General features: G+C 41.9%; 2 protein-coding genes across 5 annotated transcripts in view; one reads left to right on the top strand and one right to left on the bottom strand.

Annotated features, from left to right (window-relative positions):
- Window positions 1-23456, bottom strand: part of GYG2 (glycogenin 2) — a 74015-nt gene that overhangs the window by 24850 nt on the left and 25709 nt on the right. For 3 of the 4 annotated variants that reach the window (XM_066622635.1, XM_066622636.1, XM_066622637.1), the window contains exon 11: window positions 20855-21407. The exons of the other annotated variant lie outside the window; for it this stretch is intronic. In XM_066622635.1, coding sequence (XP_066478732.1) covers window positions 21228-21407 — 180 coding nt within the window. In that variant the 3' untranslated portion in view covers window positions 20855-21227. Of the gene's footprint in view, window positions 1-20854; window positions 21408-23456 lie in introns of those variants that run through there. 4 annotated transcript variants of the gene reach the window in all.
- LOC136643819 (arylsulfatase H-like) lies at window positions 371-20827 on the top strand. The gene is made up of 11 exons (XM_066619181.1): window positions 371-387; window positions 722-763; window positions 3354-3494; window positions 5219-5340; window positions 6280-6402; window positions 8936-9359; window positions 11280-11416; window positions 12327-12461; window positions 15924-16086; window positions 17703-17824; window positions 20457-20827. Exons 1-11 carry the CDS (start codon window positions 371-373, stop codon window positions 20825-20827), a joined length of 1797 nt encoding a protein of 598 aa, XP_066475278.1.

Genomic DNA, 23456 nt, shown 5'->3' on the forward strand with positions numbered 1-23456 from the left:
TATTACTTTGTGATTCATAACTTTTGTAACTCTTTATGTTTTTACTGATTTTTCCTGTCTTATCTAAAGTGACTTGAAAGGAAGCAGGATGGTCCTGCCTCTCTCACTGTCTTGTTTCACTACTATTTATTGTTGGGTAGTTAAGAGAAGTCCCAAGGTTTACCTGGGTGAGGGGCTTTTCCCAGACATCCTCTTTCTGTCTGACCTGGGTTTCCTAACTTTGGGTAATGGCAGCGACTGAATTAGAACATAATGTGGAAAAAGATATCATATATGAAATAAATTTCACAAAAGCGTAAGGAGAAAGCAAAAGGCAGTACCTAAAATTACTCAGGGAATAAAGTTAACCAAGATCTCTTTCAGGAACAACATGGGAGAAGAGTACCGGTAGATAATTTATTATTGGCACATTGACACAGATCCCTGGAGTGATGGGATGCAACCGTAAGAGAACCTGATGTAAAAGTCAAGGGGTTCATAAGGTAGGTGAAAGTGATCACTCTAGGTATTCAAGCGTCTGGGATGGACTTTGCGCACTGCTGTTCAGGGCTTCCTGTCAATTTTTAACAGCAAATAATGTTGCACTGCACAGCAGTTTGTTTGGCAAACGATTAAGCAAACAGTGTGATACCCCAAGCTGGGTGGGGAAATAGGCTCAAAACTGTCAAAAAAAGGAGAAAACCAGAAGGCTATTCTAGGTACATCACTTCCTAAGGCCTAGAGGACTGAGGATACTGAGCAAAATGAAAAGAGGAATCTCTAGGTAAGAGAGGAATGTTCAAGTGTGTGTGTTGGGTGTTAAGTTTTAAAGATAATATCCTGTTCTACAAACAGCAGCTAATGCTCTGCTTTACCAGTCACTTCCTTGTAATTTCTTGGTTTTTGCAGAATTGACCAGGAGGAGTATTTGCCATGTGAATGTGGCTGCAGCGCAGATAAACTCAGATAGTGTTAATGTATTAAAATGTATCTTTTGTTGTCTCCTGACTTGTACTGGTGAATGTGGAAATGAATATATGCTATGCAGTTAATTTATTTATTAAGTATCAATGGGCTATATTTTAGCTCACCAAAGATGCTGCAGGCAATACAATTGCTTTTCAATTGCTTCAGCATGTTGCTAAGGGAAGAGAAGAAGCCCAACTATTTGTGGGGTAGTATGTGCATACTGCACACCCAAAGCTTAAGGTGCGTATGGGCAATGTACTTTGAAGATGAACAGCTGACGTGGTGTGGAGTTCCATGTAGAGTAATAGCCTCTGTGGTAGTTCATCAGTTCTTAGCTCACCCAAAGGAATTCTAAGGCTGAAGGGAAGTGATTGCTCTGAGAATATGACATTACTGGTGAGTCCGAACAGATGATCATCTTATCACACATCTGCAGTACTGCACATCCAGCATTTGGCTGGATGATACAGATGAATACCAAGCTGCCCTGAGGTAAGACAGCCAGGGCTGTTCTGTCCATAAGGCTGACTGAAGCAGTTGCCTCAGGTGGGAGATTGACAAGGGATGCCAATCTTTGCCCACCAGTGTTTCCTCTAGTACAGCTTGAAACTGAGGTTCATGTAGCTTGACTATCCCAGAAGTCTGGCGATGACATATATGTGATATGACATCATCACCAAGCATCCGAAGACTCTACTGCTTAGCCACAGAACGGGTCCATGCAGCAGCACAGACCGCATAGAGGGAACACTGCTGCCCACCTACCTTCTACTGCTGCTCCTCCCAGTCACTGGGTTGGAAAAAGAAAAGGACAGAGTAGAAAAAGAGGTATAGATGATCTAAAGCAGAGGTGTTAAACTTGTTTCATGCAGTGGGCCAAATAGCATTTACCATGCCTGCTGATGGCCATAAGTGATGTCATTAAGATTGAAGTGACATCATTAAGCAGATGATGCTCACAAATAAGCACTTTTGTTTTCACCTAGGAACTTATTAGTTATAAATGACAGAAGAGGAAATATGCAAATTGTGATTATCTTTTCAAGATATGGGAGAGCCCAATTATCACTCTCTGAGAGCCCAATTTCTGTGTGAATGAATTTTGGAAGGTTTTCCAAACAAGAACTGAAAACTTTCATGCAAGGTTTCCATGTCTGTCACTTTATATCTATTAGTTATGCAGATTATTATTTGTAAGAATTTATACTTTAGTTTACAGAGGCAGAATTTATCTGGCATGCATGCATAGAAATGGCTCATGTTTATTCATTTTTCCTTTGTTTATTAAAGGTTAGCATTAAGTGTGTGACCTTCCAAAATACCAAACTCCCAGTTTATCATCCTGAGTGAAGCTTCATTCATTTTCCTTTCAGTCCATTTGTTAAGAGAAATCTTGGAGACGTGCACCCAATAATTACTTGTCGCTTATTCTTTTATCATACAACCTTCATGTACAACTTCCCACACAATATGCAACAGAATTATTGGACAGTGACAGGATTACTGCCTCCTAGACAACTGTGTCTCAGTATGAGACACTGGTGTTGATTCTTTTTACATCCTGGAATTTGTGTCCCAATATATTACATGCAGTTTTTACATTTTTAAAACGCAAAGGTATGGTTGAGGTTAGGGTTAGGGCTGGACTAAGATATAACATAGGGTTTGTTGCCTAGTTATAGTTTGTTGCCCAGTTATAGTGGGATGCAAATAACTAGGATGCATCCCACTAACAAACCAAAAAACCCTTACATGAATGTCCAAGAATGCCAGTGACCAGGGTGCATTTGACCAGGACACAATAATCCAGGCTGCAATTACTCTAGTATCTTATTGGACATAAGAAGAAACATTTTCTTGGCTCCCAAAGTTAGAAATACCACAGAGGATGCTTTTTCATTTTTACAAGCCATTGTGACCATATATAAATGTAAGCTGGATGAGCAACTAGCAGCTCACAGATCTTGCTTAGGTAATGCCGTGGTAATGTTCCTTCTGGTAGCTCTTAAGATGGGTACAAGTAGCCAATATTAGTCTCATCTTGCAACTTCAAATGACTCTAACGTCACGGTGAGAAAGCACCTTATCTTCTTGGGTACTGTTGAATTTGAGTTACTTGTGATTAAAAGATCTACACTTGTGATTAAAAACAATTAATGTAGCAGGGTTTTGTTTGATATTAAATAATGTTGTGGTCAGATTTATAGTTAAAGAGTGTCCTGAAGGAAGTTTAGTACATCAGTGTGTGTGGGAAGGGAGGGTTACTTCCCCTCTCAAAAAAAAAAAGTCACTTTTGAAAAAGAAAAGAGAATTTCTCCTCTTCATGATTTCTCCTGTCACAAATTACTGCAAAAACTGCAGTCTTGGTTTTAATCCACCAGATGGTTTTGCTTTTGTTCATGCAGATGCCTTCTAGCCGTTTTGCTAGTTTTCTTCTTTCTTTGCCAAACAAACGGACTGAACGTGTCAAGACCCAACATTCTGCTCATGATGGCCGATGATCTTGGGTATGGTGATTTGGGTTGCTTTGGGAATGATACAATCAGGTAAGTGTAACCTTAACAAAAAAACATCTAAGAAGCCTGGGTAATAAATGTTAATTTGAGGTTTGGCTTCTCGGTTTACCCTCTACTACAGCCCAATCCCACTGAGGGCTTATGGTGGCGGATCTTGCAATCCACCACCGTTAAGTCCCGTTAAGTCCGTTAAGTCCGTTAACCACCGTTAACGTTAAGTCCGTTAAGTCCGTTAACCACCGTTAAGTCCGTTAAGTCCGTTAAGTCCCAGTCTGGTGTTGCAAAATGCACAATGCTGTTGTGCTCTGCAGGGCCACCTGTACAAATGGCCAGAGGCCCTGCCAGGGCCAGAGGCCCTGTTCACCCAGCCTACACCAGAACAGGTAAGGTGGAGGTGGGGGCAGTTCAGGAGAAGATGGGGGTGCAGAGTGGGCTGGGCTGGGGCAGTTTGAGAGCAAGAGAACGTAGACCTCAGCAGCAGTCACGCATGCCTGGATCCAACCACCTTTTCCTTGCCCTCCCTGCTCGGACTTACACCAGCTAAATAGCTGGCATACATCCAAGGAAACCCATTGGTACCAGGTGCTTTATGGGGAGCTAAGTAAAAAATATTACTTACAACTTCTGCTTACCCCACCCCACTACCATAGATATAGTTAAGATTGGGGCATTATGTCATTTATTCCCTTAGTTGGAGTTTTAATGTTCATACGGGCCCTCCATGTGTAAAGTCCAAGGAAACCGCCCCCTAAACAAGGCACTGACTTAACAATAAAACTGATATAATCCTTAAAGGAAGAAACTAACAAAACCATCTGCACAGGAAAATTTTCTACACATGCATTCATTTCTTTCTGTGTATGGGTGGTTGTGAGAGAAACCCCTGGTGATTGCAGGGACAATGTCAGTAGAGAACTCACATATTGCTCATTCCCACCTTTGGAGAACGTTTAGTGTAGTTATATGCTTAAGGGGTGAAGTAGCCCAATTTGAGGAAGAGGATAAAGCCACCACATGGACCGTTTGGGGTAGATAGAGATATGGTGGTGGGAGAGGGGCAGAATAACAGGAGAGAGATTATCCATCTTCATGACTATAGGAAAACTGAACTGAAACTGGGGGTGTTCTGGAGACAAGAATGGTGGCATATAAATTCAAAAATAAATGGAAAACATTGTATTGTGAGTCAAAGAAATACTGGTAAGTATTCAGTTAGGAATTGTGGCAGCCCAAAGGACACTAAGGGCATTTTCACAAATAAGGGTTGAATTAGGTACACATAAAATTTACATACTTGTTTGCATTACAGAGACCTTGCTTTGTTTTCTCTTTCTTGTGAGTTGTTCATAGAAACAATGTGCCTCCAGTTTGAAAATGCTGTTTCTTTTCTCTTGCCATGTCTTCTTTGGACTTTCTTAGTCCTATTGGATTTTGTGGTCTAGTGGCAGGCCTGTATTTTATGTTGGTGAAAAATCTTACTCATGAAGTTAGATCAGAGAGTGTTCCATAATTTTTTGTGTGTTTATATAAAAGAAATTGGGTTTTCATATAGTGTCACCAGATTATTATACAGTACAAAGCTTGTCTTGATTCTCCAGTATTGCTCCAGTGATTAAGCTCTAGGATTGACCATTTATGAAAAGAAAGTTACATGTTCCTCTTTTTTTTTTTCACAAATCCACAAGTTTCCTGCAGACCAGATGGTACGTGTTCTTTCCTCATAGTAATATATCAATTTCCATTTTTAATTTTAGGACCCCCAATATTGACCAGCTAGCAAAAGAAGGAGTAAAATTCACTCAACACATTTCTGCAGCCTCACTTTGTTCACCAAGCAGAGCAGCTTTTCTGACTGGCAGATATCCCATCCGATCAGGTTGGCATCATCTTTCGTGGATGACTGATGTTTATGTTCCCAGGGCGAAATCCTGCCCTGCCAGTGATGCACAAAGCAGAAGTTCACCACAGCCATTGCCAGATCCAATCTACACCCGGCGGCAGCATACTTATGGAAACATCCTCTAACACAGTTGTTCTGCCACATTCTTTAATGGACTCTAAGCATAGCAAGACCCATCTGCCTCTTGGTCAAACACCAAGCAGCACAGGGTTCCAGTATTCTATAGTATAGTTCAGTAGTATTCTGAATAGACCAGGGTGGTCCAACCTGCAGCCCACAGACCACATGCAGCCCACAAGGCCTGTTTTGGTTGCCCTCAAAAAGCCCCACCACACACACCGCCTCCTCCCACTTCAGTGGCTTTGCAATCTCTCTGTCACACCAATCTAGCTTCTCCTTTGGCAGGGAGATTGAAAAGTCCCACTGCCGCTTCTGCCTCTGCCTCCTTCTTCTACCACCTGATTCGGCTGAGTGACTTCACATTGCAGCCAATTATTTCCATGTCGGGGGGGGGGGTGACGCTGGGGTCTTGCAGCTCCCGTAGTATTCAAAGTTGGGCCACCCTGCTCTAGGCTATTTATGCCTACCATGAGTCAGCACAGTCTGACCATCTCAACACTCAGGCTGTAATGTTCCTGAGGAATTATTGCAATGCCTTGTCACTGAGCAGCAACTGTAGGAGTTCCCCTTACATTCTGGATACTGCAGGACGATGAACACAGGTCACAGGTCAAACTAGCAGTGTCTTCAAGCAAGCAGCGAAGCCTGGTGATATTTTCCATTTGGTTGCTGGAGTCATTGCAAGACAGTCTTCTGTGTCCTTGCAGCTTCTAGAAAATGAACAACTGCTACCCCTTCTGACCTTTCCCCCTCTAGGCATGGATAGGCTAATTTTTCTTTCCCTTTGACTTTTAGGCATGACATCCAGAACTGAGCACCGTGTCATCATTCCACTTGGTATTTCAGGAGGGCTTCCCCCAAATGAAACAACATTTGCTAAGTTATTACAGCAACACGGCTATGCCACTGGTCTTATAGGTACAGTATGTACACGCTACTTTTTCTTGTCAAGTTTCAGAATTTGACCAAAGTTTCTGTGTTTCAGACTCTTTTTCTGGGTCTCCTGTCTGTCTTCTTCCTTCTGTGGAAAAGTGCCTGACAGGTGTACCCAGGGCTTTTGGCATACATGACAACGCTGTGATGTCATGACACCATGCAGCATCAGGATGTCATTACGGCGCATGCGTTCCAGTTGCTTCTCCACTCAGGGAAAATTATGATTATGATCCAATTGCTTCCCCACTTGAGAAAACCATGTATTATATCATCCTGACTTTGGAAGGTGGTGCTCAGAGAGAATAGGCATACATTTCTTTCTGTTTCTGGGTTGTTGTGGTACTGTAGATTTTGTGAGAGAAAACTCCGGTGACTGCAGGGATGTTGTGAGTCCTCTAATTAGAGCTCATTGCCACCTTTGGAGAATGTTTAATGTAGTTATATGCATGAGGGGTGAAGAGGCCCAAGTTGAGGAGGAGGATAGAGAAAACATATGGACGGTTATGGGTAAATGGAGATATGGTGGTGGGAGAAGGGCAGAATAGCAGGAGGGAGATTATTCATCTTCATGGTATATCATCATTTGATTCCTTCCCCAGCAAACAATATTGCATGTGCCAGCATGTCCCTCAGGTTTGCCTTGCTTCTTCCCTACTAGTTTTAGGTGAGGCCAAAGTAGTTCTCTTCTTGTAAAAAATGCCTTCTTCAGATGCCTTGATCTTTTTTGATTTGTAATTGAATGCTGCTTTGGCTGCCTCTGCCCATTCTATTTTGAACTATAAGCAGTTTTTTGGGCCGGGTGCCATAGTCTAGCTTTTTTTACCTAATGAACCTAAACCAATCCTAAAACTCAACCTAAAAAATTAACAACGCTAAGAATTAAAAATCAAAACCACACTTGAAGCTAAAAAAACTAAGATTTAAAACTAAAGGCTAAAAACAAGAAACTAGGAACTGAAACTTGACAGTTCACTCACAGCTTTAGTAAGCTTCCTCAGACACTGGAACTTGGTGCTGCTCTTATACAGGTTGTGACTGATTGCCCATTGAATTAGGAACATTGTTGTGAACTGTTAGCCCTACCTGGCTCCTTACTCTCTTGAGTAGCATTTTTCAGGGCTGGTAACCTGCATTATTAACTCTAATTGTTTCTTCTTTCCTATTCAGATTGTTTTGAAGCTTATATATTTCAATCGCTTCTCTATGCATACATGCATGGTAATGTATAGAATTAGACAACAACTCAGTGTGTTCAAAATCCACTTTATGTCCTGCTGTCACTGAGTGTTCTGCAGTTGCTGATTTTTCAATCTGTTTTAAACTATAATTTGTGCAATCCTAACCCACTTTCTAGTACTGACATTGGAGGAATGTAGCTTCGAAGTAAGGGAACAAGCATTCCCTTACTTTGAGGAAGCTCTGTGAATGCCACCCAACTACAGGATGCTGCACATGTCCCATTGGCACAGCTATGCCAGTGCTGTAAAATTGGTTAGGATTTGGGCCAATGTCTTTCATGTTCCTTCACTCAGGTCTGTATACTTCTTTTTGTAGTGCCAATGTATACCTTCCCACAGCAACATGGGATCCGGTATACCCCTGCCTGTAAACGTGGATCTCTTTCATCTTTTGGTGGTTGCAGGATCTCCTATAGCTTGACTGTTGGTTTGTAAATTGGCTTGATATTTACCTTCTGCAGCAGTCTTCCTATACGATCTGTGAAATGTTTGATATACGGGAGAAAGGCACTGGTCTTTGGTGCGGTTTTAGCTTGGTTTTCAGTCTTTTGTTAAGCACTTAGTTTTTAGTGTTAGTTTTTTTAGTTTTAGCTCTTAATGCTGAGTTTTAGTTGTTAATTTTCAATTTTCAGTTTTGTAACTTCGTTTTAGTGTGGTGATAAACTACACTAAACTACACTACCCCCCCCCCCCATTTCAGGATTATTTAGGTTCATTAGGTAAAAAAGCTAGACCACGGCACCCAGCCCAAAAAACTGTTTATAATTCAATATGGATTCCAGCTGTGAAAGCCTTTGTATGTTTATTTGTCCATTCTGTTGATTCTTGCTCCTACTATAGATGTCCTTTGTTGATATGGGCTTTTGTTTTGTGTTTATCAAATTTTGTGAGCCACCTTGAACTTTGCAGATTGCAAAGATTTTTTCAAGAATTTTTTTCTTTTAGAAATGCAATTCTGCCTTAGAAACCCATTTTTTTCAGAGTAAAATGTAAAAAAAGGGGGAGTGAGATTAAGGCTTGACAACCAACTTATTCTATTTCCCTTTATTAAATAAAATTTAATTTTGTGGGTTCAATAACTTTGTTATATTGTCTTTATAGCATATTGTTATGTTTTGACCTTGAGGATTTTTTTTCAAATAAATGTGATGAGTATCAATTTGTTTATCCATACTTATTGGATCTAACTTCTGTAACAGAAAATTAACAAATCTGGGTAGTTAAAGAACTGCTATTGGGTTGATCACAACTTAAGCTATTGATTTTTTACTTTACAGGAAAATGGCACCAGGGTTTGAACTGTGAATCTCACAAAGATCACTGCCACCATCCGTTAAACCATGGCTTTGATTATTTTTACGGCATCCCTTTTACACTTGTGAATGAATGTCAAATTGGCAAGAATCCTGAGACTGGGATACAGTTGCGAGCTACATATTGGTTTTGCACACAGATAATTGCTCTTTTGGTGTTTACTCTTCTGCTGGGAAAAATAACTGGTGTGTGGTCTGTGAAATGGAAAATAATTGCCTTCATTGCTTTGTGTGGAATCCTATTTTTTATCTACTGGTTTAGCAAGTTCAAATTTTTCAGATACTGGAACTGTATTATATTTCAAGATCACGTCATTACTGAACAACCAATGAAGTTAGAACACACTGCCTCCAACATAGTGAAAGAGGCAGTTTCATTTATTGAACGGTAATGAATTTAATCTCTCCCTTTAAGTAATTATGCTTTGCAAATTTGAAAGAAATGGCCTGATTTGAAACATCTGTCAAAAAAACCCTTAGACTGATTATTTCACGTATGTTACCATGTTGTCATCTTTATAAGAATCCGGCAAAGTAGGTATTACAGATTGGTGTCTGAGCTGAGGTAGAGTGGCCTCTAAGATCATCTAGTGCAGTGGTGTCAAACTCATTTCATATAGCAGGTCAAATAGCATTCATGGCACCTGCTGAGGGCCAGAAATTACATCTTTAAGTAATAAGTGATATTGTTATTCAGATGAGGCCAGGAATAAGCATTTTGTTCTCAAGTAGGAGCTTGTCAGGTGCAAATGACAGAACAGAAAATATGCAAATCCTGAACATGTTTTCAAGATATGGGAGAGTATGGCCACCTTTTCAACAGCACTGTTTCTGATAAAGTATCACTTTGCAGCTCAGCAGCTTCGAGGTGCTCTGTGAAGTGAAGCTTTGGCAGAAGTGGCACTGTTGAAATGGTGGCTCTGGGAGAGCCCAATTTTAAAGGGGGCCAGATAAAGAGCTTCTAGGGGGTCACATCTGGTTCATGGGCCTTATGTTTGACAGCCCTGATTTAGTGAGTTCATGACACAGGCATGATTTGAACTGCACAGTTCAATCTCTTTGGCTACAATCCTTTGCACAATTAAGTGAGAGAAAGTCCTCTTGGAACTCAAGAGGGCTTACTTCCAGGTAGACATGCATAGAATTGTTCTGTAAGCCATGATGGTACACCAAGATAGTTTTGAACTTTTCCTTTCCCATCTTCAATTTGGCGATGGCTTAATGCAAACTCCCAATTTTAGCCGGTCTCTATATGTAGAAGTCTAACAAGTCTTTACTATCAGGACTTCAAATAAGCATGCACTATACCTTCTCGCTCCCTTTCCCATTTCTGTCCTCTTATAAATTATGAACCTGTGGTACAGGATTGGTACATTCTACAATACCTAGTACACTTTTTCAAGTTGGGATCTCTCATGGATATATAGGTTGTGATAGAAGCTTAAAGAAGCTACATAGGGTCACAATATTGGGGAGGGAACAAGTCTCCATCTGTACTATTTCATTCTCCTCCCCACAGAACTACTGTTGACAGCCTATATGTATAGTGGACTAGGACCAGGGAAACCCATGTACAGATATTCACTTGTCTATACCTTCTTCACAGGGTACTCATACATGCCTCATACATGCTATCCTAACCTCATTGGAGAAAGAGTGGAGTAGAAATGTAATTAATAATGATTTGATTTGTTGGGGGAAAGCAGAGGCATCTCTAAAAGCAGCAGAGCCTGGAGCAGACATTGCGATGTCACAACATCATTTGATGTCTTTTCATCATTTCTGGGTTAGGAGGAGATAGTGGCAGCTTTGCAATTGGCTGCTGCCCTTGTGGAGCCTATAAAGGAGAAAGAATGGGGGTGACAGCAAGATCTCAAACTCACTGAAACACAAGGAAGAGGAGATGGAGGTGGCCTTTACATACCTGTGGGCATGGCTGGTGCTGGTGCTGCTTCTCCCACCACTGTCACGTTGCCTGGGTCTCATGCAGCACCCCCTTCTAGCCTGGTACCCAGGGTGGACCTGGCTGCTACACTACTGGGAGAAACCCTTGCTGTTGCTAATAGCAGCTTTGGGATGGAAATATGATTTCAGTTAAGGAACTAGCACAGGGTGGAAGTAACTCTCTCCTCCGAGTTTGGCCCATAGCCTAAATGAACAAATTCTCTGGTAAAGTGGTTAGAATGGTTAGTTTAGATGTGGGATTACCATGTTTAAATTTCTGCTTAGCTATTAATTCTGCTTAGCTAATCGGTACTCCTGCAATGGAAAACAAAAAACCACTGAAAGCTTTTCTTTTCCTATCCAGAAACAAGCAAGGACCATTCCTCCTCTTTGTTTCTTTCTTACACGTCCACACACCGTGTTACACCACAGAGCGGTTTCGTGGAAAGAGCAGGCACGGTTTGTATGGAGACAATGTGGAAGAGTTGGACTGGATGGTGGGTGAGTTGTATTTCTAAGGAACATAGTCATCAACTATGAAGTAACAGCCTTCCTGGAGCCCTTGTCTTTTCTCCAGACTTATAAATTCCCTGAGGACTTTAGAGTGCCAGTTATAGAACCTAATTTGCAGACATTTGGGAATGGAGAATTACAGACCAATCCTATGCATGTCTACTCAGAAGTAAGTCCCAGTATAGTCAATGGGATTTACTTCTAGGTAAGTATGGATAGGATTGCAGCCTTAGAGATTTGTAAATATGAAATTATCCCTTCCTCCAGCTTTCCCCAGTTCTCCAAATTATTCCCTTTTGTTCTGTGTTTTCTTCAAACATCTTATTTGAAAGACCCAAGAATATCTTTGTACAGTTTTGCCACTGGAGTAATCTAGAAAGACATTGTTTCTCAAATTGTAGGTCAGGAACCACTAGGTGGGTTGGGAGCCAATTTCAGGTGGGTCCCCATTCATTTCAATATTTTATTTTTAATATATTAGACTTGATGGTATGTGACTACATTTGGTAAAATGTGATGGATCTGTACTTTTAACAGGCCACTATATATATGCTTTTAACAATTCAATGGAACTTATTCCTGGGTAAGTGTGGGTAGGATTGCAGCCTAGGATTGTTAAATTTTCCTGGTTGCTGATGTCACTTCTGGTCATGACATCACTTCCAGAGGGTCCTGACAGATTCACATTCTAAAAAGTGAGTCCTGGTGCTAAAAGTTAGAGAACCACTGTAGTAAGAGATAGAGCAGGAGGCAGTACAGAGGAATACTTGCATGTTGATCATGTGTTATGCTATTGAAATGTCTACCAATGATACATTGTCTTTACATATGAATTGTATAAAAGTAATTTTTGTTTAGCTTCAAATGGACATTTGAATTTTTTTTTCTAACGCTGTAGGAAAAATTCTTGCTGCTGTTGACAAAGAAGGCTTAAAGAATTCCACCTTTACTTACTTCACATCTGATCATGGAGGTTTTCTGGAAGCTAGAGAAGGAAATGTCCAGCTAGGTGGCTGGAATGGTATATTCAAAGGTAAGACTTGCATGCATGCTATCTCACATGCAGGCTCTTCTATTAAAGGTGTCAAACACAGTGTAAAATTAAGAATATTGAATAGTTTATTAAACATCCTTAATTTTATCTTGTGTTTGACACCTTTAAAAAAAGTCTCATTCAGAATCTATTGTAATGCTTGTTTGTAAAAAAATATTCCTGATATATACTGTGGCTCAGTTACAATCTGGTATGAGAGGCTGCTTCACTTATGCATAGGTGCTTCTATGTGCTGCTCTTCATGTTACAGTTCCATGGTGCCCCTGCACCTCCCCCATTATATGAAACAGCATTTTTCTGTAGAACCAACATGAATCAACTTTATAGCCAATGACAACTGTAATTTTCCAAATTACATGAAGAAAAAAAGAGTTGTGGCAGAACAAACTATCAAATACTTGGCGTGTCTTTTTAGTGGAGGGAATATGTAAAGACAGGTGGCATAAATATTATTCTAACACAGAAAAATACATTCTGGGATCTCCTGCCCAATTGAGTAACTGGCAGCCCAATCCTAACCAAACTCCCAGCATCTATGCAGTTGCGCCAATGGGGTGTGCGCTGCATTCTGTAGTAGGGAAGCTGTCATGGAGGCTTCCTCAAGCTTAGGGAACATTTGATCCCTACCTCGGGGCTGCATTACTGCTGCATCAGGACTGGAAAGTTGATTAGGATTGGGCTGTGATTGATCTTAGCTGCAAGCAAGATTTTGTTTTTCCTGGGTTCTTGGAGTTGTTTCATACTCTTACATTTCTTCTTTTAAGGTCCCCAATATATATTCATAACACAGATCTACTTCCATTTGCTTTAAAAAAAAATTCTCAGCAGTATTTAATATTCTGTTGTTGTTTTTCAGTTTTAGCTTTGAAATTGTTTGTGCTACTGTGAAGTCTGAGGCTTAAAGAAAAGTGTAATGATGCCTGGACTTGATAAGGGTGTGTTTAGGTTTCAGTATAATATGACGGCATAGGGCTGTGGTTTTCAAACTCTCAGGTAGTTTGAGGACCGCAGTAAGTCCTTGCAGGGGAGGAGAGGGAGGCAGCGGAGGTGGGGGAAGGCAGCTAAGGGGGCTGCAGGGACTGGGATGCACTCACAAGTCCCTGCAGCAGCCTGTTGGGGGTGCGGGAAGCCCTGCACGAGCATCTGCAGGGCTCTCCAGTCTTCTAAAAGTGAAAGTGATCACGCTCCACTTCCAGTTTTGCAGAAGTGGAGCACAACCGCTCCACTTTCACTTTTGGAGCGTCGGGGAGCCCTGCAGGTGCTTGCACAGGGCTCCCCGCAATCCCAGGATGCTGCTGCAGGGACTGGTGAGCACATCCCAGTCCCTGCAGCCCCCCTTAGCGACGCAATCCTGGGGATCGTGTCGCTGCCTTCCCCCTGCCCCCACCCCTTAAGGGAGCAGAGGCAAGAGCTCTCAAGCTGGGCATTGCAACGCCCCAGTTTGAATAGCTCTGTCTTAGGGGATACTGAAGAAAAAATGTCCGACATCTTTGAGGGCAGCAAAACAAAATGAACAATATTATAGACTTGCTTTCAGAGGGGTTCTGCATTTCTTCTATTGGAGTTTTCTGCATTCATTCTGGAACTGATTCAAATCTCCATGGACAAAGAAGTCCAACCTTATAGAATTCCTCTGAAATAACAGAGTGATCTCTTAAAGGATTATGAACTATGTTCTGGAATCTTTATTGCAAGGAGATCTTTTCCTTATATGGCTGTAAGCTTTCTTAAAAAGAATAATACAGGTACCTATGTAGTAGGTATATGTGAATTCATGCAGTCATTCTGAATGACTACATATATCTGCTATTTATGTCATCCATTCTTGTACCAGATAAAAGGAACTCCTTTAATTCAGAACTAACCAGTATGTCTGGTATATGACAAAGGGCTTGTCCAGTTGCAAAAGCTCCTATTCTGAAGTGCTACCACAGAGAAACAAAACTGTGCTTTAGAAGTAAAATGTGCCGTGAAAGGCTACCCAGGTGTAGAGTAAGATGCACACAGCCACCTGCTCTTAAACTTATGAGCAAAGAGCCATTTATGAGAAGAGAGACTATTTGTGGTGCACTGAATGTTATAAAAACCTTCCATGTGCATGTGGAAGTGCATCTACACTGTCAACATGGTCTGGAGACAATTCACTTTTGGGTTCAGAAGGGGGCTTTTGAGAATACCTCTAACAGCCTATTGGTTGTTTGAATTGGACTGATTAATTGTACACTTCTTTCTTTATATGTACTCTCACTATACAGATTTTCACTTATATGTACTACAACATATTAAGACCATACCTCTTTATCCATACCAAGGTTTTCGATATAAGGTCTGGGAATGGTGGGAATAAAAAGGGGCCAAGTCTCTCACAGAGGCAAGGCCTATCTCTCATTTTAACCAGTGAGTGCACTTCCACTCTGCTTTGAGCTCCAGAGACAGAGTAGGGGACTAATTTGCATCTTGTGCCCAAGATACAAACAGGGACAAAGTGCCTATGCCTATATCTATCCGCCATTTTCAATCACTGTACCGTGGCACACTGGTGTGCCACGAATGGTCTGCAGGTGTGCCACAAGTGTTTAGGGTAGGATCATTTATTAGTAGGGCCATTGGGGGATGTGAGTCCCCCCACCAACAGCATGATGTATCTTGTCAATTGTCAAAAAACAGATCGTGTGCCTTGACAATTTTAGCACCTTGTCAGTGTGCAGTGAGACAAAAAAGGTTGCAAATCATTGCTTTAGGGGAAGAGCTGTTCAGAAACCTTGGCAGATGGAGCTTGGCTGGGAAAGAGGTGCTTTCTATGTGAGATGCGCTGCCTGATGGGGAGTGCACTCCCAGGCTTTCAAGGCACATGCAAGTCATGCTCAGTGTATCTCTTTTTGTGCTGTTTTTCTACAAATTAGTTAGTATGTGTTCAAAAGCACAGAAGAGTTTAAAAAAAACTCATGGAAAAACCAATGAAATGAGAGATTGTTGCTAATAGTTTGCAACTAAGACTTGAGGTGCTAAATCTCATTATCTAATGCTAGAACATCTAAAATAATTTTATAGTCAACATTAACATTTTATTGATGCTGTATAATGTTATTAAGGTTGCACTCCTAACCACACTTTCTGGAGAGTAAGCCCCACGGAACACAATAGGACTTACTTCTGAGTAGCCCTGGTTAGGATTGTGCCCTTAGTGTTATTTATTCTATTTTACTGTGTCACAGTACTTTTTCCTTGAGCCATTAAGCATTTACAGTGATTCTGGGGTGAACTTGGAATGGCTTCGGAATGAGTTACAAGCACTGCTTCTGAACGGATTAGGTACGTATAAAGAAGTTACATATTTCTGAACGGATTAGGTACGTATAAATTTGTGATTTGATTGAACTGACCATTTGTCATTTTAACTGAAGATGTAATGGTTTCTGCCTTCTACTATTTCCATGGCAGGTGGAAAAGGCATGGGAGGCTGGGAAGGAGGCATACGTGTGCCTGGAATAGTACGATGGCCAGGAATGGTAACTGCTAACACTGTTATTGATGAGCCAACAAGTCTTATGGATATTTATCCCACAGTGGCACACTTGGCTGGGGCATCAGTGCCACAAGACAGGTACTAGACTAGAAGTTGATCAAGCTGCCTTAGATTTCAGCCATAAAACCTTCTAAAACCTTCACCCCAGCAGTGTATTTTCTAGTGGCTGACTACTGGTGTTCTTTTGCAATTTTAGATTGTGAACAGGAAGCCTTTTGGAACAGGAAGCCATTAAGTATTTGATTCTCTGTGTAAACTGCTTTGTGAACTTTTTGTTGAAAAGTGGTATATAAATAATAATAATAATAATAAAATCTCTTGGCCCAATTCAAAGTTACTGGCTTTAAAGTCCTACATGGTCTGGAACCAGGCTACTTGGAAGGACCACCTTTGCCTGTATGAGTCTACCCAAGCCCTTACTTTGGATCATCTTCTCTGTCCCTGGTCTCTGATCTGTTACTAACACAAGTTCAGTTGGCAATGACCAAAAACAAAGTCTTTTCAGTGTTGACACCATGTCTATGGAATGCTTTACCCAAGGAGGTCAGTTTACCAAGGAGGTCACATTGTCTGCCTTAAGGCATTCCTGAAAACAACACCTCTTCTGTCTGGTTTTAATGGTTTTTAGCCTCATGGACAAGGCCTGTATTTTTGACAGTGCTGTCTTGCTTTACCTGACTTGTTAATTTTAGCTAATGTGATGTTTTATACTACTGAGTTTGTCTGTATTTGTTGTAACAAATCCATAAATTTGCAACAACTACATTGTCTGTGTCAGCAACAAGAATGAAACTACCAGGCCTACGATATGGTGCAACTGAACAAAATGTGGAAGTCCAAACACATTTGAAGTCTGTAGGAAGTATGGTGCCACAGGATGTGGTGCTGGCGTCTAACCTAGACGCCTTTAAAAGGGGATTGGACGAGTTTCTGGAGGAAAAATCCATTATGGGGTACAAGCCATGATGTGTATGCGCAACCTCCTGATTTTAGGAATGGGTTAAGTCAGAATGCCAGATGTAGGGGAGAGCACCAGGACGAGGTCTCTTGTTATCTGGTGTGCTCCCTGGGGCATTTGGTGGGCCGCTGTGAGATACAGGAAGCTGGACTAGATGGGCCTATGGCCTGATCCAGTGGGGCTGTTCTTATGTTCTTATGTTCTTATGGTGGTACCAAGAGCATCTGTCAGAACCCAATGGAAACGATCAGCACTGAGGCCAGGTTGCTAAGGCCCTGGGGCAGAACTCTGCACTGAGTCTCCTATGGTGCCCCTACCATATCTCGGATGACAAGTTAAGCTCTGTCACTGATATTGAGGACTCAGGGGTTGGTCTGGCAGGTGGGCCCCCTGATGGGTGATCTCTGACACCATCTGGAGGTGATGCAGCCACATATCTATTCCTCAGTAGTTCAACAAACTCTTCTACCTTATCAGAACTCCCAGATTTTGCTTCGAATTTGTTGGGAACTCATAAGAACATAAGAACAGCCCCACTGGATCAGGCCATAGGCCCATCTAGTCCAGCTTCCTGTATCTCACAGCGGCCCACCAAATGCCCCAGGGAGCACACCAGATAACAAGAGACCTCATCCTGGTGCCCTCCCTTGCATCTGGCATTCTGACATAATTCAGCTTAAGAATCAAAAGATCAACTTATACCACTGTACTGAATGTATTATTCCTTTTGTGTTAGGGTAATTGATGGCAAAAACCTACTAGCATTACTTCAAGGAGCCGTGCAGCACTCAGAGCATGAATTCATGTTTCATTATTGTGGGACTTACTTACATGCAGTGCGCTGGTACCAGAAGGAGAGTGAGTATAAAATGTTCTCCCTATAGCAATTGTATCTATTTGGATACCATAAAATGCTTGGCTTAAAGTCCAAACCATTCAGCAAAGTAACCTTTGACAGGAGCCTGCTTGCTGCTCTGTCCAAAGCCTTAAGGCCATAATGGGTGGATCCCCTTGCTTCCCAAATGACAAAGCAGGAAAAATGGGCATTGGGTTGTATCTCTGCTTTGTTTCTTTTTAAAAGTGGGTTTCATTCCTTATGGTTATTAAGCTAAGCTGGAAGACATTTTGGAAATGCTTGGCAAAATCTCAGAACACAGAGTAGACACTACCATTGACTATTTGGGGATGGGGGGGAAGGAAGCTAACATTTTCATTATTCTACTTTATGGCAAAAGGAATGAGGAAATAGTTCCCCTTCCCAAAGGAGATCACAATCAAAGAAGCACAAGAGAGACCAAAGCAGCAGTCACTGAGGAATGCTTTACTGGGTTGAATAGGGGCAGTTGCTCTTTCCATAAAAGAGACTGCACTTCAGAGTTCTTCTGCTCAGCTTACAGAGGTTCATGCATACGATTCTTGAAATCATGTGCATGTTCTAAAGCATTGTCTGTGTACCTGCTACCCATAGTAGTATACCAAGACTGGGGTGGGGTGCAGTCTGTCCTGGGTGCACACCATAAGGGGGTGCTAGCATGCCTGTCCCTTCAGATGCTGGGTGGATCTGGCCTCCTCCTCTGAGGGGAATCTTGAAGCAGAGGCCAGGTCCACTTCAAATTCTAAATAGACCTGAGGACTGACCAGAGGATCTCAAGGCAGAGGCCAAGTGTATCCAAGGTTTCTAGCAGCCAAGGGCAGGGTGGTGGGAGCAGTCTTCCCTTGGTATCACTGGCACTAGATATGCCACTACCCACCCATCACAATGTACAAGAAATAACACGTGGGGCTTATATATGTGGGTGCCGGTCCCTGTGACTATTTTGGCTATCCTTTGAGGAGAAAGGATCACAGAAGAGGCAAAGCCCAGTGTCACTTTGAGCATTTTCCTCATGAACTGAGAGAAGTGACATGTAGTTCTTGTACCACAGTTTAGCCATTTTGATGGATACCTACATGAGACTACACTATTTACCTAAAGATTAGTGAGTAAATCAATTGCTGACAACAAGTGTGGGCTGAGCAGTAGTGGCCTGAGTATGTTTCACCAACACTTTTGTGGGTGACAAGTTTTGTCTGCCTTCAGGGACTTAGCTGGGTGGCTTCTGTGGGTTTGTTCTGCTGTACAAATCTGTCAGTCAATAAAATTAAGAAGCAAGAAATTAAGCCTAGCCCTTCTTGCGCTAACTTGAAAATAAGCATGTTTCTTTTACCACACAGCTTTCTGGGTAGAAATGTGTATTGGTTGCCCTGAAAATGGAGGCTGAATGTGTGGATTACAGAATTTGTCACTAGAGGGCAGAGGTCCCCCAGCTTTCAGTGTGCAAGAAAATTATTGTTCCCTTTTGCAATAGGTATATGATATCCCTGAAAGTGGCCACTGCAACAGCACTGCTGGTTATGTGGTTATGAGTGGTCATGAGATCTGAGTTTGAAGATGATTTGATCTGATCATTGATAACACAGGCCTACAAAATTGAGGGTCGGAAAGATTTTTCCCAAAATTTTTGGTGGTTTAATATGAATTTGGGATGCTGATTCAAAAAATGGCATCTGTTTTGCCCTATCATATCTAGTTTTGGAGATACGGCATAGTTACATTAGTGAATGGTTCAAGCAGCTTCCTCATGAGGAAACCATGGTGTAGGCTTCCTCATGAGGAAGCTGCTTGAACCATTCACTAATGAAACTATGCCGTTTCTCCAAAACTAGACATGATTAGGGCAAAATGGATGCCATTTTTGGAATCAGCACCCCAAATATACCCAGGAATTGGTGTAACGTTTAAGGAAGCAAAATGTGTGTTGGCCTGTGTAATTGTAGGGCTTATAGCCCCCATGTCCTAGTAAACTGTACAATGTTTTCATAATATCTTCAGCACCTAGAAAGATTAACAAAAACTGTATTTATACTATGTGAAATAAAAACTGCCTGGAATACCACAGAATTAGAGCTCTATACAAACAGAATGTTGGCTATTAAGAAATGTGGCCTTTCAACATAGGAGCTTCTGAAAAGCCTGATTTTGCACTTGTGGGATTTAGAGTTGCCAAATTAGCTCCTAATAAATGTCTCACAGCTGCCCACAACCCACAGTGCAGGAATCTAAAGAAGCATGAAATCTAAAGATCATTGTAATAACGTTTTGTCTTGTACAGACTCACAAATGAATAGTGCCTAAGGCTGCAATCATGTGACACTTACCCTGGGTTTAAGACCCACTAAGCACGTTGAAATTACTTCTGAATGAATATACACTGGATTGCACTGTAGGAGACCAAAGTCTTCCTTTGCAACAGCACTTATTTTCAAGAACAAGGCTGTTCTCTAAAGCACATTGAGTTGTAAGAGATAATGCTGTTGAACAGAATGCCCTTTTACCACCAGTAAACTAATTATCACCACTAAACTAATTAGACTCTAGTTCCAGATGGTGGGAAAATTCATATTTTTTAAGTCAAGCTTTACATTTTATGTTTAATCTCTTCTCTCTGAGGTGGTGCTCTCTGGAAGGCCCATTATGTGACTCCAAACTTTCCATCGAAGGAGGCTGGAGCCTGTTATGGAAAAAGACTGTGTCCGTGTTCTGGAGGAGGTGTAACCTACCACAATCCCCCTTTGCTTTTTGACCTCTCACGTGACCCCTTGGAAGCCAATCCTTTGACACCAAATTCGGAGCCACTCTATAATACAACTGTAAAGCAAATTGAAAGAGCAATGGAAGAACACCATCGGACACTCACTCCTGTCCCTAATCAATTTGATCTGTACTATAGTATATGGAAGCCTTGGCTGCAGCCATGCTGTGGGACATTCCCTTTCTGTTGGTGTGATAAAGAAAGCGCCAATGATCATGTAATTATTTAAAAAAACTAATTAGTAAAGGAATCTCTTTATTATACACTCTTAAACAGGATGTATCATGCTTCAGACTGTTGCCAACAGGGACTTTGGTGCTCACAATGTTTTTTGATGAAGAGAATCAGAAATGGAGGCTTAATTACATCAACAAATGCATATCTTAAAGGGAGCAAGCATTTGAAGTCATATGTCTGATCAGAGGAGTCTGGTTTTATTCTGACACTTTTAAATTAATATATTCCAGACTGGTGAGGGTTAACCCCTGCTAACTTTCAAGTGGGTGCTCCTCTTTTATTTAGCAGGGGGAGAGTAACTGGCCCACCTCACCCTAGCAGTGTCTTTTCTAGTGGCTGTCTGCTGGTGTTGCATCTTTTTAGATTGTGAGCCCTTTTGGGGCAGGGAGCCATTAGACAGTTGATTTTCTCTGTAAACCGCTTTGTGAACTTTTTGTTGAAAAGCGGTATATAAATACTGTTGTTGTTGTTGTTGTTGTTGTTGTTGTTGTTGTTGTGAGGGAAAAATTCTGCCTGTGTAAAAATTCCATGTCAAAGGGTGAATATTCCTCAACTCCGTGTGTAGAAACAACCTGTGGGACCAATGAAGACAATATGACATTACCCTGATTCAGTGCTGAAAATAAGTAGTGTACAGTATATGGAATAAACCTATCTTATTTTCTCCAAGATACTTTCCAAGCACTTGATAAAGCACAACCATGTCCAAGAAGTAGCATGGAAGGCTGCTTTCTGCAAATGTCCTAGATCTTATCACCTTGAATGTATCCTTTCTAATCATTGTCTGTTGCACTCACTGGCCAAGAACTAAAGGTTTGTCAATGAAAGAAAAAATTTATTGAACAATTCAACATAGAGATACACAAACCTTTTCTCACAGCATGTTGTGTACATAGTTCAAGCAATAGGCTTCTGTGGGCGCAATCCAAAGAAGTACTTGGGCCAGCGCAAGTCCCTTGCGTCAGCCCAGGAGGGTCACTCTCCTCGGACTTGTGCCACCTCAGGAGGCCAGGGAAAAGTTTCCCCTTACCTCTGGCTGAGCCACTTTGGGCCCCTAAGCTGCGCTGGATACAGCACAAGCCTCCTGGCTTGCCTGTTCCAGTGCAGGATAGGATTGCGCCCTGAGTGTCCTAAAAAGAGTTTGGATGTGGTTTGATTTTCACCATTCAAGGTTCTTGGCCAAGTTACTTGTATCAAGAAAATAACAGTCCTGCCTGTAGCAGTGGATTTTGAATCCTGGCCACCATTTTCAAACCAGAAAGCAAAGGACACTAATCTAGCATATGTAGAGTTTTATGTGTGCTTACATCTGCAAGAGGGATCTGAAGGCCTTAGGGATGGACCTCAACAAGTGGGAAACCCTGGCCTCTGAGCGGCCCGCTTGGAGGCAGGCTGTGCAGCATGGCCTTTCCCAGTTTGAAGAGACATTTGGCCAACAGTCTGAGGAAAAGAGGCAAAGAAGGAAGGCCCATAGCCAGGGAGACAGACCAGGGACAGACTGCACTTGCTCCCGGTGTGGAAGGGATTGTCACTCCCGGATTGGCCTTTTCAGCCACACTAGACGCTGTGCCAGAACCACCTTTCAGAGCGCGATACCATAGTCTTTTGAGACTGAAGGTTGCCAATACTATAAGCTCTATCAGTGTTAATGGAACTTGAGTGAACATAACTGTGCCTTGGCTCACAGATATAAGCTTCAGCTCTAGCCCCATAAACAGACGAATCTCACCATTGCTAAATCCAGAGTGTTTGGATTTAAACTGATTGGTTTTTCACTGCGGATGATAGAACTAAATCAGCTTCATTCTACATACAGCAGCTTAGCTGGTATCTAGACTGAGTTGCTAGGCACCTAAAGTAATTGGCCAGCTTCCCAGTGTGAAAAAGAGATTAAGCACAATCCCATGGAATCAAACCCTTGAGAATTTACACATTGGACCCTTGTGTTTGTCTTGTTCAATCTATAGGGTGGGGGGCATGCAGAAATACCTGAAACCAAGTTGTGGAGATATTGTACTTTAGCAATTATTATTAGAGAAATTTATATCCTGCCTTTCCTATGCCAAAGTAAATGCCCAAGACGGTTTACAATGCTCTATAATAAAGTACGAAGTATCATAACAGATAAGAAGCATTAAACATTAAACGGTGAAACATAAAAATAAAAACAAAGCAAGACCTAACACATATTATTGAGCCACTGGGCAACAACTAATTCCAGGGAAGCTATCAAGTCATGTCCGTATTTCAGAGGCGCAGAGGTCCAATATCTACTCAGCAACCAAATGGCACATGAATCAGGTATGTTTGAGCTCTCACCATAAAGCTATGAGGGAGGGAGTAGTTCTTAATTCCTCTGGAAGGGAATTCCATAGTTGTGTTGCCACTACAGAGAAGTGTAGTGGCACCTCAGAGCCGCCACCCCTCTCACTTGGGACAGAGGCAACACTTGTAGAAGAGCCCCTTCAGATGACCTAAGGCAGGGGTGCCCAAACCCAGGCCCTGGGGCCACATGCGGCCCTCGAGGCCTCTCAATGCGGCCCTCAGGGAGCCCCCAGTCTCCAATGAGCCTCTGGCCCTCCAGAGATTTGTTGCAGCCTGCACTGGCCTGACACAACTGC

Source organism: Tiliqua scincoides, chromosome 3 (assembly GCF_035046505.1).
Source record: "Tiliqua scincoides isolate rTilSci1 chromosome 3, rTilSci1.hap2, whole genome shotgun sequence".
Taxonomy (NCBI): Eukaryota; Metazoa; Chordata; class Lepidosauria; order Squamata; family Scincidae; genus Tiliqua; species Tiliqua scincoides.

What these genes read in the sequence shown, in the direction of transcription:
- LOC136643819 (XM_066619181.1), top strand. An exon ending in CAGATATCCCATCCGATCAG is followed by an intron (nt 5,341 to 6,279) that starts GTTGGCATCATC and finishes TTTGACTTTTAG; the next exon opens with GCATGACATCCAGAACTGAG. An exon ending in AGAGTTGGACTGGATGGTGG is followed by an intron (nt 11,417 to 12,326) that starts GTGAGTTGTATT and finishes CTAACGCTGTAG; the next exon opens with GAAAAATTCTTGCTGCTGTT.